At 30.6% G+C, this 17,729-nt stretch overlaps 1 protein-coding gene and 1 pseudogene across 1 annotated transcript; one reads left to right on the top strand and one right to left on the bottom strand.

The window, feature by feature from the left end:
• Positions 1–3,194: 3,194 nt before the first annotated feature.
• On the bottom strand, positions 3,195–11,078 carry LOC145969065 (uncharacterized). The gene is made up of 8 exons (XM_083094925.1): positions 10,961–11,078; positions 10,643–10,770; positions 6,472–6,595; positions 6,228–6,398; positions 5,670–5,956; positions 4,764–5,578; positions 4,423–4,487; positions 3,195–4,143 (listed from the first exon to the last, which is right to left on the bottom strand). Exons 1-5 carry the CDS (start codon positions 11,076–11,078, stop codon positions 5,709–5,711), a joined length of 789 nt encoding a protein of 262 aa, XP_082951051.1. The 3' UTR covers positions 3,195–4,143; positions 4,423–4,487; positions 4,764–5,578; positions 5,670–5,708.
• Positions 11,079–11,788: 710 nt separating this feature from the next.
• On the top strand, positions 11,789–15,583 carry LOC145969064 (uncharacterized; annotated as a pseudogene).
• Positions 15,584–17,729: the final 2,146 nt, after the last annotated feature.

The following is a 17,729-nucleotide window of genomic DNA, read 5'->3' as shown; positions in this document are numbered from 1 at the left end:
AAGCTTTTGCTTTAACTTCGTATATGTTGCGTCCATATCCTCGATCGTGTAATTTAGATATTAAGAAAAAAGTATTTAATTATAGATTAAGTCGTGCGCGGAGAGTTGTAGAATGCGCTTTTGGCATTTTAGTAGCAAAATGGAGAATCTTTCAAAGGCCTATTGCAACAAATGTTAATAATGCAATTTTAATTGTTCAAGCAACTGTCTGTTTGCATAACTTTTTAATGAAAAGAGATTTAAATTTTCCTATAGAATATAGATCATATTCTGTACAAGATATAAATTGTTGTCAAGCATTTATGCAGTTTCGAAAGTCCTGTACAAGAAATCAATACATTTCGTGGAAGTACTGCCCTGGCGAAAATAAGAAACTTTATAAAGCGTTAACAACCGTTGAGTGAGGGTTTTCTGAGAGTTTATATGCTTTTCAAACTTTGTAAGAGCACTTACATAACGCTGTTGGGTTTTGAATGCTTATCAAACGCTGCAGTGTTGCAATTTTTGTTCTACAAACTCTTTATATAATGTTACATGAAAGTTTTGCAATGCTGAGGTAACATTTTTCAGAGTACGTTCAGTAAACGTTGATACATCTTCGTGTACAGAGTTTACTCAGACTTTTCAAACGTTTACGTTTACGCTATAACGTACAAACGTCTTTTAAACGCTGCAGTGTTGCAATTTTTGTTCTACAAACTCTTTACTAATCGTTTTTAAACTCTCGACGAACTTCCACAAACGTTCATGTAAACGCCAAACAAACGTCTCATTTTTGCCAGGGTGTTAGAGATCTATTTGCGCAATACTTTTATACATCTGGAGCTATAACACAACAATGGACAAAAGCTTATACAAATGATTTTTAAATAAATTTTTATTTTAAAATAAATATTTGTTCTTGAATACTTCATAAATATCTAATTACATATACGTATAAAGTCTTGTAATATAAAACAGTCTTATATCATCTTATAATTATCTCAGACTTTTTTACTTATCACTATATCACATTATATCTTAATTAATAAGCAATACTATCAATATTTTTAATCTCAAGGTAAGTTCTTTTTAAATCTTTTACAAACTTAAACACTTTTAAATACTTTCATAAACTTTTAAATACTTTTAATTTTTCAAACAAAAAACTTTTATGTACTTATTTAGTAAATAAACAAAAATAATGAAAAATAACTATAAAAGAAAAAAAAATTAAAATTTTTACGAGAATCCTCATATGCTCTTCTTTTTAAACTTCTCCCGACTCTTCAATTTCGTAAAGTTTTGTTAAAATTTCTATTTCTAATTTTAATCTTTGTCTATATGAAAGTCTACGTAGACCTTCAGCTAAACGTAGTACAAATCCATCAATCGGGCTTGGTTCATTGTTTTTGTTTAAAGCTTCTATAAGAGCCTCATCATACTTATCAAAATGTGTAGATTTCTTCTTTCCTGTTAACAAACCCAGTAAGCAAAAAATCATTAACCTAACGTTATTACAATGATATTTTCTAATGTCTAACGTTTTCAAATATGTAGTTTTTAATGTTGTATACAACGTCACTCTGAACAAACTTTGACCCAGATTTCGAAATATCGACAATGTTTCTATAATATGTTTTTGTAACATTCTAATAATACTAAATAAATGCTGATTTAAATTTAATTTGTAACTATATTTTATCATTATATTAACATTAAATAATATTAATTCTAATATTTATGTGAAAGTGTTAATTACATTTTTCTATAACAATATTAATATTAACAAAATGTTTTCTATGATATATATACATATATATTCTAACATTTATTTAAAATTGTCATTAATATTTTACTTCTATTATAATTAACATTTCATTAACTTTTCATTTTTAGGAAGAAAATGGAAACATCAATATTATTATTATTAATATATTTTATTTCTATTATAAGTAATATATTTCTTCCACTAATTTACAATTCTTGTACACTTTTTATTTTTCAAGAAGAAAATGAAAACGTTACAATTTTAGAAATTTCAAATATAAAAAATTGTTTATATTTGAAACTTCTAAAATTATAACGTTTCTATTTTCTTCTTGGAAAATAAAAAAATGTGAAATTGTAAATTATTGGAAGAAATATATTACTTACAATAGAAATAAAATATATTAATAATAATAATGTTGATGTTTCCATTTCCTTCCTAAAAATGGAAAATATATACAGGGTGGGCCATTTTAATCTATGCACCCAAATTTCTTTGTACCTAAGACAGATACGGAAAAATGATTCAGACAAAAGTTGTTTGGTTTCGAGGGGGCCATAAGATGGTATCATTGGTTTGACCTTGAAGAGTTATTTGAAGGTCACATGAAGGTCACCTTCAATTTCTTAAATGGAACCTACTATTTGTCATTGCATATTCTTGTAGCTTATCTCGAGAGCTTTCCAAAACACTATAATTAAGTACTTTTTTGTTAAGTACTTTTTGAGTTATGAGGCTTGAAATAATTTTTTAATTTTACATAAACCGTAAAATATCTTGTAAAATATTCATTTTTCGATTATCTTACCTTAATACTTTTATGTACAAAATAATGAGAGGAATCAATTGGTGTAAAGAAAACACATAGTTGTTTTTAAGAAAAAATATGGAATTGTTAATTGCAAATTACATATTTTTTCTTCAAAACAACTATGTGTTTTTTTTTACACCAGTTGATTCCTCTCATTATTTTGTACGTAAAAGTATTAAGGTAAGATAATCGAAAAATGAATATTTTACAAGATATTTTACGGTTTATGTAAAATTAAGAAATTATTTCAAGCCTCATAACTCAAAAAGTACTTAATTATAGTGTTTTGGAAAGCTCTCGAGATAAGCTACAAGAATATGCAATGACAAATAGTAGGTTCCATTTAAGAAATTGAAGGTGACCTTCATGTGACCTTCAAATAACTCTTCAAGGTCAAACCAATGATACCATCTTATGGCCCCCTCGAAACCAAACAACTTTTGTCTGAATCATTTTTCCGTATCTGTCTTAGGTACAAAGAAATTTGGGTGCATAGATTAAAATGGCCCACCCTGTATATTACGTACTTCATATATTATTGTGTTTATTTATTTTTTATATATAATATAATATATTTATATTATGTGTATGTATGTAGGGAGAGAGAAAAATATGAATGATGATAAGAAAATATCTGTAGAAAAACCTGTATTTATTTATTTCTATATATTTATCTATTTTCATATATAAATATAAAATTAAATTATATAAAAATATAAAAAGAAACAAACATCATTTTATGATATCACATAAATATTACACATTTATGTACCTAAGAGTAATGAAAATAAAAACATCTTAAAGAACAGATATTATATTCATTTGAAATATTTTACACCATGATAAAATTGTTGCATATAATGTCGCATATAATATCACAATCAGCAGAGGAGAGAATAAAGTAAAAAAAATTTGGTTTGAAACAATGGAATGACACTTTCTGCGTTTTTTTCGAAAATATATATATGTATAACCCTCTGTTATATACTATATAACATTTCTAATAATATAAAATAAAATTCTCTACTTTGTATTTAATATCAAAGTTCTACCTTGTTTTTACACATTCAAGTAATCTCTCATTTTCTTTTAAAACATATATTATTGAAAAAGGGAAATTGCCTATGTTTCCGGCGAACGAGCCTGAATTCAAGAGCTGTGCGAAAAAGAATGGAAGAGACAAACTATCATCCGCAATGCACGTATTGATATCATCGTTGCCATGGGATGGTATGCTTTCCTTGAATTAAAAAAAAAAACAAAAGCAAACAAACAAATTCAAACAAACCAATTCCCTATCCATTGATATATGTTCTAAGCGTTTTCTCGGGAACAAAAGAAAAAAAGAAAAAAGAAAAGATCAATATATCTAACAGATTTTAAATCACAATGTCTAGCGATCTTTATAACGCGAGATCTATTTGCTCACTTTTAAGTCATACTGTCTTTGGTTTCAATAATTAAAAAAATACATATATCTCTAGTTATATATCATAAGCTAATAACTATATCACAGAGCTTGGTCATGGGTGCAAGCATGTATTTTTTTGTCTCAACTTCCCTCGACAGTAGTATATACCACCTGAAACATTTTAACACAAGTTGATATGAGCGAAGCAAAATCTAAAAGAATATTACAAAATAGTTGGTATGTATGTATATATGTAAATATGTATGCATACTATTTTCTCTGTATGCATAATATTTTTTACTCACTTACATAACTAAAGGCATGTTCCGATAAATACTACCAGTGTACTAAAAATCTATAATTCATTTAACGCATAATATATAATTATTCATCTACACTGGTAGTGTATATCGGAACATATCCCAAATATTGACATGATCTAATAATTACCTTTTTCACACACAATGATAAAGATGATGGAAGCTTTTCTCCCTTGTTCCTTTCTTGCGTTATATCTGAAACATTTTGTCACAGAGATTAGTAGAGCACAATCTGTAATTGTAATTTGCTTCATACATTGGCCGTGTTTCGAATTTACTGTCAGTACTAAAAATCTATAGTTTACATCACGTGGATTGCGTTACGAAAAATGGACGGAACACGACTATGCGTTATAAAAAATAGACGGAACAATGGACTATAATTACACGTTACTTTGAACTAACGTTAACTAATTTTATTTTTGGACTGCGATCTAATTAATACTCTAGAATTATTAGAAAAGATCGTACCTTATGACTTAGCAGTCCTTTGTCCGTGTAATCCGGAAGATAAAACTTTTTCTTTGTTGACACTGGACGGCCTCAAACGAGAGAGATGTACGGAAGATAAAGCTCGACTAATGTCGATGTGTACCGGTGCCGGCAGTCCCACTTCCCAGCATGCCCTGAGCCAATCAGGACATGATATTGCAGTGTATTCGCTTACGTAAGCGCAAGTATCACTCGCTAACCAATTATCGACGTAGTAGCCGCTGCGCGCGCAACTACAAATGTTGTACATCGGCTAGCGGCCGATTCACAAAAAATTTTTATCAAACATGTATTATAAAACATATATTATTTAAATAATTTTATTGTTGAAGAATTTGGCATTGTTTATGCATTTGTTGGATTTTTTATCACACTAATAAAAACATTATTTTACTCTCACTTTATGTATAATAAAACTCACGTTATAAAATGTATATTTATATATATATTTCTTTTTTGTAAGTTATAAATACATTAGAATAATATTAAAAAAGAAACATTTATAACAACACAAAATTCTTTATTGCAATTACGTTATTCTTAATATAAAATTTGTAATAAATTAAAATTATTGCAACTATATTGAATTTAATATTAATAAATATATTACAATAATACTGATAAATATTTAAAATAATGTTTTTGGGATGTTTCTTTAATATTCAAAAATACTATATTATAAAATAATATGTTTAAAATATTTATAAAACATCATGTCAAAACGTTACAAAAATTTACATAAAATTAATGTTTCAAAAGATTGATTTAATGTTTCTTGCTTACTGGGTATAGTTCTGAAAAAAATATTAAGAAATTATTATAACATCAGTGTTAAATAATTATCGTAATTAACATTATTAATTCAGTAATCATTATTCTACTTACTGTCGATGTTCTAAGGTATCATTTAAGAACGTCATTAAATTATACCCAGCAAACACAGAATATTGTAGCAACATTGCTGCAATGTTGTAATATTGCCGCAATGTTGCCGTAATATTCTGTGTTTGCTGGGTAATGACGAAAGGATGGCATAATTGTTTCAGATTTGGGTATACCAGCAGCGCCACTTCTTTGTTCAAGAGCTTGTTTTTTATATAAATTTCTGGCCTTTCTATAACAATCCTTTAGATAATTCCACCTTTTCTCAGCTTCGCTCGGTGTATATGAGCCTACGACATATAATTTGTAGCACTGTAATAATGTGCTAAATAAAACGCAAAGACACACACACACAAAGACAGATAAACATGTCCCTTAGGCTGGTATTCATAGTCCGGTCTTACATTTAAGATCATCTTAAGCTCTCATTCCACCAATCAATAGCTGCATTGTAGCTATTTGATTGGTTGAATAAGTTCTTAAGATGATCTTAAATGTAAGACCGGACTATGAATACCGGCATTAATGTAGCTTAATGTGATTAATGTGATTAAAATTTACCTTTTAAATCCACACTAACTTCATTCCACAAGTCATCCTTTTGTTTTCTTCCTCTTTGTTTCAATGGTAAGCGAAAATCATATAACGCAGGTTTATTTTTTACAGCTGTGATGAGATCCTCATCCAGCTTATCTTTATCGCATATATTATCTTCGGTAGTCCCATCCTTTTCTGCAATAATTATTTATTAGTAAAATAATCTATACAATTTATTGAGACAATATATTAGAGAAATTTATATTACCTCTTATGAAAACGGTTTTTTCATTATCAACTACTAGTGAGTCTAGATTATTTGCAAAGCAAGAATGCTGTGCAAGTTGTTCAGATTTTAATATCCACTTGCAATATCCACACTTATATTGTTCCTAAAAATTAAAATATATATTGTTATAAATACATAAGGCTCTTCGCACAATAGAGAAAATATTAATCATAAATATTAAATATTAGGAATAGAAATCAGATATCAGATCCTATATCACAGAGTCTTTTTGATTTTATTATTTAAAAATAATTCCTATTTCTAATATTTAATATTTATGCTTAATATTTTCTCTATTGCATACATAGGGCCTAACACTTTGTTGGTAGATGAAATATAATGAATACTTGCCATGTCGTATGAAATAATTGTAAAATAATATAATAAATAATATAATAATATAATAAATAATATATTATTAATATATGCTGCGTTAACATTTCACGGATAGGTTATGTCTTCTATTCCGTTTCCGTTCCGTTCCGTAAAATGTTTGTCATGGGGAACCCGGCTACAAAAAAGCGGAATGAAATTGAACGGAATCATTCTGATTGGTTAGCCTTCAACTTAGTTTCCTTTCCGTTACTATTCCGTTCCGCTATTTCTTTCTCCATCGGGATGCAGCCTAAAGCACGGTTTACATGGCATCTAACGCCCCTTGCGCAATGCTAGGCAACAGGCAATAAGAATAGAAATAGTATCTATTCTCTGCTCCTATTGGCGAATATTTTCTGTTCTGCGTAATTATTGGTGAATAGTTTCTATTCCTTATTTCTATTGCCTGTTGCCTAGCATTATGCAAGGGGCTTAACACCAGTAGTTGTAACAGCGGTTGTTACTAAACCTGATTCTGCACCCTATGTCTATGGTCTAGTTTTCACCGAAGCGTTAATTGGCATCTAGTGCGGCGTAAAATCAAATGTAAGTCGATGGAAACGCGATTACTGCGCTCATTTCACCAATGGCTGCGTTCAGCAGAAAAAGCTGCTTTGCAACTGTTGTAAAATTCGTGAATCTGATTGGTTTATGCTCTTAGATTCAGTCAAAATTAAGAGCATACACCAATCAAGCTCACGCATTTTACAACAATTGCAAAGCAGCTTTTTCTGCTGAACGCAGCCAATGACGTGTATAACTAGACCAAGCATTCATATATAGCATTTTTGATTTGTTGACTCTACCCTTTGACTATAGAAACATGGACCGCCAGTCCCCCACTTTTTCCATTCATAAACAATGCTACGAGTGTATCCAACATCTTTGCGATATAAGCCCCGCCCCATCGACCAAAGACCGGGAAATTTGAACGATTAAACTGCATCTATTGTTGTATGTTGTGTGTATGTGAAATCCAATATATATAACTTTTCGAAAAAATATAAAATTAGATTAGTTTGTTTTATTTTATATTATTATATTTATTTTATGTTATTATATTTATTTTATATTATTATTAAAGTAATGTGCACATAAATTTATAAAATTTATATAATAATAATATAAGTATATAAAAAGAAAAGGTGAATAAGATATAATATAGATAGATAAAGATAAAACAAATGTATATAAAAAATATGTATTTAAACATAGAATTTGGACACAATAACAAATAATAAAATAAGATAACATTTAAACATAATAACAAATAAGATAAAGCATAAATGTAAATATAAAAACATAAGTAATTTTTTAAATAATTGCAATGTATTTATTGGCTACTAAAAATAATCGTTTTTGTTAAATTGTGTGTAAGAAATGAATTGTGCTGTCTTAATGTATATTGCTTTCCATAGTGATATAATTTCCCGGTAAAAAATTTTTCATGTATATTCATGCAGAATTGAATATAATAACAAAACTATATATAATTGTGCAAAAATATGTATAATTATAAATGATAGAGTACAGGACATTATATATACAGGGTGAGCCATTTTAATTAACGCACGCAATTATTTCGGAAACAAAGCATTTTAGAGAAAAATGTTTGAGACAAAAGTTTTATGGTTTCGAGGGGGCCATAAGATGGTATCATTGGTTTGACCTTGAAGAGTTATTTGAAGGTCACATGAAGGTCACCTTCAATTTCTTAAATGGAACCTACTATTTGTCATTGCATATTCTTGTATCTTATCTCGAGAGCTTTCCAAAACACTATAATTAAGTACCTTTTCGTTAAGTACTTTTTGAGTTATGAGGCTTGAAATAATTTCTTAATTTTACATAAACCGTAAAATATCTTGTAAAATATTCATTTTTCGATTATCTTATCTTAATACTTTTATGTACAAAATAATGAGAGGAATCAATTGGTGTAAAGAAAAACACATAGTTGTTTTTAAGAAAAAATATGGAATTGTTAATTGCAAATTATATATTTTTTCTTCAAAACAACTATGTGTTTTCTTTACACCAGTTGATTCCTCTCATTATTTTGTACGTAAAAGTATTTAGGTAAGATAATCGAAAAATGAATATTTTACAAGATATTTTACGGTTTATGTAAAATTAAGAAATTATTTCAAGCCTCATAACTCAAAAAGTACTTAACGAAAAGGTACTTAATTATAGTGTTTTGGAAAGCTCTCGAGATGAGCTAAAAGAATATGCAATGACAAATAGTAGGTTCCATTTAAGAAATTGAAGGTGACCTTCATGTGACCTTCAAATAACTCTTCAAGGTCAAACCAATGATACCATCTTATGGCCCCCTCGAAACCATAAAACTTTTGTCTGAAACATTTTTCTCTAAAATGCTTTGTTTCCGAAATAATTGCGTGCGTTAATTAAAATGGCTCACCCTGTATATATATATATATATATATATATATATATATATATATATAAGTGCAATAACTGTTACATATAATTATATATAAGTGCGCATTTTGCATACTTATATATAATGTTCACAATGTTTTATGTATAATTATATATGGATTTCTGTTAGTTTAATATATAATTATATATAAGTCTTGCGTCATATATAAATATATATAAGTAACAAATATAGTTCAGATACAATCATGCATAATTGTATACGATTCTATATAAACGAGAAATTTTGATCGAAATGTATATGTATCTTTTCCTCAATGCACTCATGAACAACGGATAGGTGAAACATTTTGTTTTGTGCTTAATAACTGTGATTGGGATATACTTATATGTATACACATTGCAAAAGATCTAGATACGATATCAATAAATAAATAATCATAAAATTATCTCACTGTTGATATAAATAAATGTAAAATAAATTTTCTTCTAATATTATGCTTTCTACAACCGTTTCGCTGTTGCTTTCAGATATATATATATATATATATATATATATATATATATATATATATATTGTGACCGTTAATTTATTAAGGGCTAATGACATTAAATGACCGGTGATAATGGCCCACGGCACACCTTCGGCGCGATCTTCTAATATAAAAGAAAAGTGTTTCTTCTCCAAAGTAAAATATATGGGCGCCAGGTGCGGGAATCCGCACCACTCTAATAAAATTTAACGTATCGGCAGTACACACGAAAAAAATGCAAAGCTCTCAGAAAAACCGCGACGGACGCTCGGCTAGCCCCGTCTCGAAATTGGTAGAGGGGCGGTCCGTTTTAATAATTCACAAGGAAGGATCGATTATAGATGCGAGTCGATTATTCAGATCTACTGCTTTAACGAAAGAATTGAGCGACTACTAACGTATCTAACATAGACGGTTGAATCTAGACATGAAAAATTATAAATAACAATAAAGTATCAAACGATTTGAGCCTCGGAAATATGCGAGCCGACGCCGCGACGTAGTTGCCGGTTATCGAGTATCGCAATCGCCTTTGTGCGTGAGCTCGGTTACAGTACTTTTAACAGACAAAGTTTTACAGCTAACAGTAATAATTGTACAAATAAACATTTACAGTGACTGTCGGCGCACAACTGGGAGAGAGGGCACTTAATTTTACGAAAGCTCGAACAAAGTCTTTCGGCCGGCCGTCGTACTCTAAGACGCAAATATCGAGAACGCAGAAAAGGAATTTCACAATAAATTTAATGACGGCAGCTATACGGCACCGACATTGTTCGAGCTAATTCTACCTGAATTATTTAACAAAGACGGCCAGATGGGGTCGACGCTTGTCTCACCGGTGACTCCTTGCGGTTCTCCGTGCTCTCGGCATCCACGTGTCGGATCGATAATTTTGGGCCGTCGTTCCCTTCGCCGGTCCGCCGAACAGTGGCGAGCGGAAGGCCCGTCGGAATCACGCTAGCAAATTAATGCGTAACTAGGCCACCTGTGGCGCTTCCGCAACCCTCAGGATCGTCGTGTGGCCCATTTAATCCTGCGGCCTTCAGGGCTGTACATGTGCTTGTCGCACCCCGTTTCCTCTTTTATTTTCCATAATTCCTCTCGTCGAGGCCCGTCAGGAGGGATACTTTCGGCAGCCACTCGCCGTTATTTACATAGAATGTTCTTCTTTAGCGCTGTTCCGGCCGAGATGACTCCGACTCGGGGTCTCAGTGTCAGTTTTCGTCCGCTGGTTGGCCTTCCCTTCAATTGTTCCCCGTACCTGCTGGGCATGTTTACAGGGGCGGCAGCGGTAGTCTTAAGTGGACTTTATTATTGACGCAATTAAATAATAATACTTAGCTTGGCGTGTTCCTTTTAGTCGGCGCCTCCGCTCGCCCGTTTCCTTGTATCCTGTACTTCTTCCTCAATTTTGAGCCACCGGATGAGATCCCGTCAGCGTTTCCTATCGTGCCCGCTCTTAAGCCTAATCTTAACGCTAACAAATAAATTTGTACGCACGGGAGGCGAGTATAATCTCGCCTCCAATAGCCGCTCTCTCCCTAAATTAGGGGAGAACGAGGGCCCAAATTCATTCTCGGTCGGATCTCGCGATCCTTGTGACGGACCGCCAAGTGTCACGTCACAATATATATATATATATATATATATATATATATAACTATAAGAAATTAGGCTCTGTGTATTAAAGGGCTGTACTGTAATTTGCTTGGTATCGTACCAAGAAAATTTGTGCCCTGTGCACACAAATAAGTTTCAACGAAAAACTTATTTTCTCGTTGAACTTACGCACTATCATCCGCGTTTAGCTCTTATGGCCTTTAAATTTAAGTTTATGTTATATATATATGTATATATATATATATATATATATATATATATATATACCGACTGTCATTATTCGATCGCGGCGCGACGTCGGCTCAAGTAAGGTTAGTCGACTTTTGTCCGATACCGACTCTCGGATCGACGTTGGCGATATCATGGCAACCGACTGTCACTATCCGATCGCGGCGCGACATCGGCCCAAGCGAGGTTAGCCGACTCTTGCCAGATGCCGACCCACGGGTCAACGTTGGCAATACCGCGATAACCGGTGTCCGACATTGACCTGACATTAAAAAAATAATTAATTCGTATATTTATTTCGAAATTTTATTACTTTCTTAAAACTGAATTTGTTTCTTAATGATAAATTTGGTTCTTAAAATAATTTATGGAAAATTATATATTTGCGCTAGTTATGACATATGTAGATAATATATAACACTTAAATTAAATGAAGAAATAGTCTACCACGTAAGGCAGTTGGCTCACGATCCAGAGGTCTCGAGTTCGAGTCCCACCAAGGTAAGTGTGTTTTTCAAATACGAGAAAACATTTAATCCGATTATAAAAAACGCTAATTTTCAGATAGAATCATCATATAGGCTGCATCTTAAAAAATAAACTTACCCCAATAGCCAAGTCTGCTAAAGCAGATCTTGTCAGGTAATCTGTTACAAATTTTTGTCGACAGAAAGATTACAGAATTGATGCAGGTTCTGATATATCATGTGATGTCGGCAGAATGTCAACAGAAATATAACAAAATCTGTTCACATAACTGGACAACAGATTATCAACAGAAACCGAGCAGAACTTGTTGATATAATTGACGGCACATTGATGGCAGAAACTGAACAGGATCTGTGCGGCGCAATTTTGACAGCAGATTGGTAACAAAAATCGAGCAGGATCTGCGCAATGAAGTTTGATATCAAATTGTCAGCAGAACCCGAGTAGAGCCTGCTAATGTAACTGACGGCAGATTGATGGCAGAAATGGAACAGGATCTGTGCGGTGAAATTTGATGTCAGATTGCCTGTAGAAAGCGAGCAGGATTTGCGCACACAATATCTGATAGCAGATTGACGGCAGAAGCAAAACAGGGTTTGCATGATTCGATAGTTCCTTCGTTTACCGCTATGTGATATACTTTCTCGCAATCAAATCTCTGTCAGAAATATATATAAAGTTGCGATTATTAATAAAAGATCAAAAATATAGTAACTATTTCTATCACTTTAATTTCTGACATCTGATACAAACAGATGAGATTCAGAATATTAAACTGATTGGAATCAATAGGATAAATGGTAAATTATTCATTTACTGCCTATTTGAAGCATAAAGCAAGAATTTAATTCTAAATAAATTACATCTCCAGTTTTACAAGTTACATTTACTTTTATCATTTACTTTATTATTAATTTAATTAAATTGAACTAGTCCTTCGTTATGTGAGAATAATTACGATATAACATATATTATTATACATTATGTCATATCAGAAAAAATTGTAATTAATCGATAACTCACCGATAATACTCTTATTTAGCACCTGTAATAATCAATTTTATTGCATTTATACAACATTAATATAAATAATCCCAAATCTTGTTCGGTTTCTGCTGTCAATTTGCCATCAGATTGCGTGCGTAGATCCTGCTCGATTTCTGCCGACAATCTGTTGTCAGATTATGTTTACAGATTCTGCTCGGTTTTTGCCGCCAATCGAGCGTCAAGTCATGTTAACAGATCCTGCTGGATTTCTGCTACCAATCTGCTGTCAGATTCTGTGAGCAGGCTCTGTCAGCAGAATATAAGCTGAATGAGGACGCAGTTGATGTCAGTCTGCTGATATACTTTGATTAAATCTGTTACCAGTCTGCCGACATACTGCTAACATTTTGCTTACGGGGTAGTTTAAAAAAGTAATAAAATTTCGAAATAAATATACGAATATAATTCTTTTTTATGTCGGGTGAATGTCGGAAATCAATGTCGGAAATCAATATATATATATATATATATATATATATATATATATATACACATATATGACTACAAGGATACACATATATGATTACAAAGGATATTGTACTGTATCTAGTTAAATGTAAGACAATAAAAATGCGATGTAACACTTAGTAAATAATTTGTAACAAGCACGCAACAATAAAAAACAAAAAAACCTATATTTGTTACTTTCATTATAAAAATATACCTTTATATAATAATATACAAATATATATATATACAATTCATATCTATTTATACATAAGCATATCTGTTTTTATATGGACAAAATTGATATATAAGTTTATATAACTAGATATAATCAGTTTTGTCTAATTATATATGAAAAATTTTAACAATGTTTTACCGAACTTGAGGTACGTGAGGGAACATGGTATGAGTGGACATATATATATGTCCGCTATGTTGTCTCATATACTTCAAGCTAGATAGTTAAAAGATTGTTGAAGAAAAGTGAGAAGAAGAATAAAAAGGAGGCTTGTGAAGGTTCGGGTACTCCTTTGTATATGCGTGAATGTACACTACACACACAAATACATACGCATTAATATATTTTTAATGTGCAAGATCTGATTTTGAACGCTATGTCGTTCAAAAATTCCAGCATCTGGAAATTAAAATAAGTAATGTCGCAAAACGACAAAAACAAATTTTAGACAAGATATCTAATACGGTACAGCCAGAAGAAGAACAGGAAAAGATTGACATTTTTCAAGAGCTACCTTTGAAAAATGAAAATGAATTACAAGCCATGGAAATAAAACTTGACAATAATGCATCTTATCGGAATGAAATGGTAAATATAACATTATAATTTAATACAATACATATTAAATGTGTACAATTTTTCTTTAAAAAAAGGATGATAATTTACGATCCTAAATTGATATTACTTTTTAAGTATTATATATCATTAAGTATAAGTAATATCATAATGTTAAGTATTACTTGTTAAAAAGTATTGTATAATTAGGGTAGTATTGTATAATTAGGGTTAAGTAGTGCTTCCGAAGAATAGTTATTTAAGAAGTAATATAAGTATACTTTCGATCGTTCATATTTGGAACATAGATAATAAATAATAATAATAATTTCAAATTATTCTAGATCAAACAATTAGCACGATTAACAGGGCAAGATGTTAAACATTCGTGTTTACATCTAATGAGACAAAGTCTCAAATGAAGTTGCAGTGCTGTTCAGCTGGCACGGTGCCAAAAAAAAGGAAATTTTTCTAAATTAAATTTGTGCCAAGTAATTCTAAGTAAGTAAAATATTCAGAAACAATTTTTCCTTTCTTATTAATATTATTAAATGCTAAAATTTTTTCCAATTTTAGAAGATGTTCTTATAAATATTTGTACTATATTATTAATTTTATGAAATATGTAAACAAAAATTATTGATTGTAATAGTAATATATTAACATTTCTCAACTATCCGTCACATTTATATACGTGCATTAGAATTAAAATTAACTATACTATACTTAATAATTTAAATCACAATATTACAAACTTATAATGATAAAAAGATATTTCTTTTATTACTTAATAGCATTTTCGAGTATAGCAGATTTGACCGATTCGAGAGTGATTAATGACCTCATTGACCAATCATAGCCGTTCCTCTAAAGAATAGAATGCTATGATTAGTCAATGATGTCATTAGTTACTTTCGAATCGATCAAACTTGCTACACTGGAAAATGCTATAAAAAATAATAAAGAGATAATATAAAAATTTGTTGTTTTTGCAGGTGTGATAAGAAATGCACATGCATCTGTGAAGGATGAACATATTTCTAATCCTATTAAAATATGGTTGGCACATGCCAAAGAACGCATGGATAGAGAAATAGAGAAAAAAAGAGAAAGAAATCAAAGAGACCAAATTCGAAACAACGAACTTGAATAACTTCATGAAGAACCCGAAGAATCCGAAAATACCTGCGTTTTTTTAGTAGCTTTAAAAAAATTTAAAAAAGGTCGATTTTCTATAAAAAAAGATATGTTTATTTAATTTTATTAATTTTATTTTTATTTTGCCAAAAATGCCTATTTTATGTTATGTGCAATTTTTTTATATATATTACATATATAAAAGTCGGAAATTCTTTATTTTTTTTCTTACTTAAATATTTTTATTTACTTTGAATTTTTTATATCTTTTGCTGAAGTATTATATAAACGTCCCAGTCAGCAAAGTCTGTTCAAACAGATTTTGTCAATTTCTGCTACAAATTTTTGTCGACAGTAAGATTGCAGATTGTATAAAAAATTTGTTATATCAAATAATGATAACAGAATGTCAGCAGAAATGTTACAAAACCTGCTGACATAATTTGATAGCAGAAACTGAACAGGATTTGTTTAAAATTATCATAGCAGATTGATGACAGAAATTGAACAGGATCTGTGCGACGCAATTTGACAATAGATTATCGGCAGAAACCGAGCAGGATCTGCGCAATGAAATTTGATGTCAAATTATCGGCAGAAATCCGAGTAAAGCCTGCAGATATAACTGACGGCAAATTGATAGCAGAAATTTAACAGGATCTGTGAGGCGCAATTTGATAGCAAATTGATAAAAATCGAGCAGGATCTGCGCACACAATCTCTGATAGCAGATTGACGGCAGAAACGGAACAGAGTTTGCATGATTCGATAGTTCCTTCACTTACCGCTACGTGAGCTCTACTTTTTCGTAATCTAATTTCTGTCAGAAATATATATAAAGTCGCAAATATGAATAAAAGACTAAAAATATAGTAATTATCATTTTAATTTCTATCACTTTAATTTCTGATATCTGATACAAGCAGATCAGATTCAGAATATTAAACTGATTGGAATCAATATGATAAATGGAAAATTATTCATGTACTGTCTATTTGAGGCATAAAGCAAGAATTTAATTCTAAATAAATTACATCTCCAGTTTTACAAGTTACATTTACTTTTATCATTTAGTTTATTATTAATTTAATTTAATTAAATTAGTCTTTCGCTATATGAGATATAACTACGATATAACATATATTACATTAACATATATTACGATATAACATATGACATATATGTCATTTTAGAAGAAAATTGTAATTAACTTGCTGATAATATTCTTATTTAGCACTTGTAATAATCAATTTTGTTGCATTTATATAATATTAATAAAAGTAAGCGCAAATTTTGTGCAGTTTCTGCTGTCAATTTGCCATCAGGTTGCATGCGCAGATTCTGCTCGGTTTCTGCTGGCAATTTAACATCAAATTGCATCGCGCAGATCCTGCTCGGTTTCGGCCGACAGTTTGTGTTGTGACAGGTTATGTTTTACAGATTCTGTCGCCAAAACAAAAGCTTAATGCGGACACAGCCCGACAAAAACAGTTACCTCACATCCTCGTCGAATCCACGTATTTTACGTGGCTTACGTGGATGCAGATTTATCCACGAATTATCTACGTGGATAGTCTACGACTTTCTTTTTTCATTATTACATCGAGGTACTTTATTCTCGAAATAACAATATAGATTTCATGTGGATATTTCTATTGAAATTATGATTAATCATTCAACGACTCGGTAATATTGTAATGTTAAAAGATATTTTATTAAAATTTTTCAATTGTAATTTTGTATCTGAAATATTTCAGAAATATACCTGCATCATGTTTTTTATAATATTTATAATATTTATATTATAATATTATAATATTTATATTTATATTTATATTTTATATAAAATTGTATTTGCAATATTTCTGAAATCTTTCAGAAAGATAAAAAAGTTTGCTAAAAAAAAGATTATATCTGTATGTTTCTAAATATTTAATAATATATATGTATATAGAATATGCTTCCTCGCTTTGCCGCTATGCGGCGCTGCATCAAATTAGCTAACTCGTATTCAACCTTTCGTCATAAAGTGTGTATAAAGAACTGATACTAACACGGTCCGAAGTTCATTTTTTCTTTTAAGGATCGTCTACGATGGAAGTAATATTGGTGGAGTGGACGGTGGAGGGTGGAGTAAGGCGTAAGCGAATGGTTCTTTTCCA

Source organism: Camponotus vicinus, unplaced genomic scaffold (assembly GCF_025532165.1).
Source record: "Camponotus vicinus isolate PSW18456_S1 unplaced genomic scaffold, iyCamVici1.0 SCAF_3, whole genome shotgun sequence".
Classification (NCBI taxonomy): domain Eukaryota; kingdom Metazoa; phylum Arthropoda; class Insecta; order Hymenoptera; family Formicidae; genus Camponotus; species Camponotus vicinus.
This window is presented reverse-complemented; position numbering and strand designations above follow the sequence as displayed.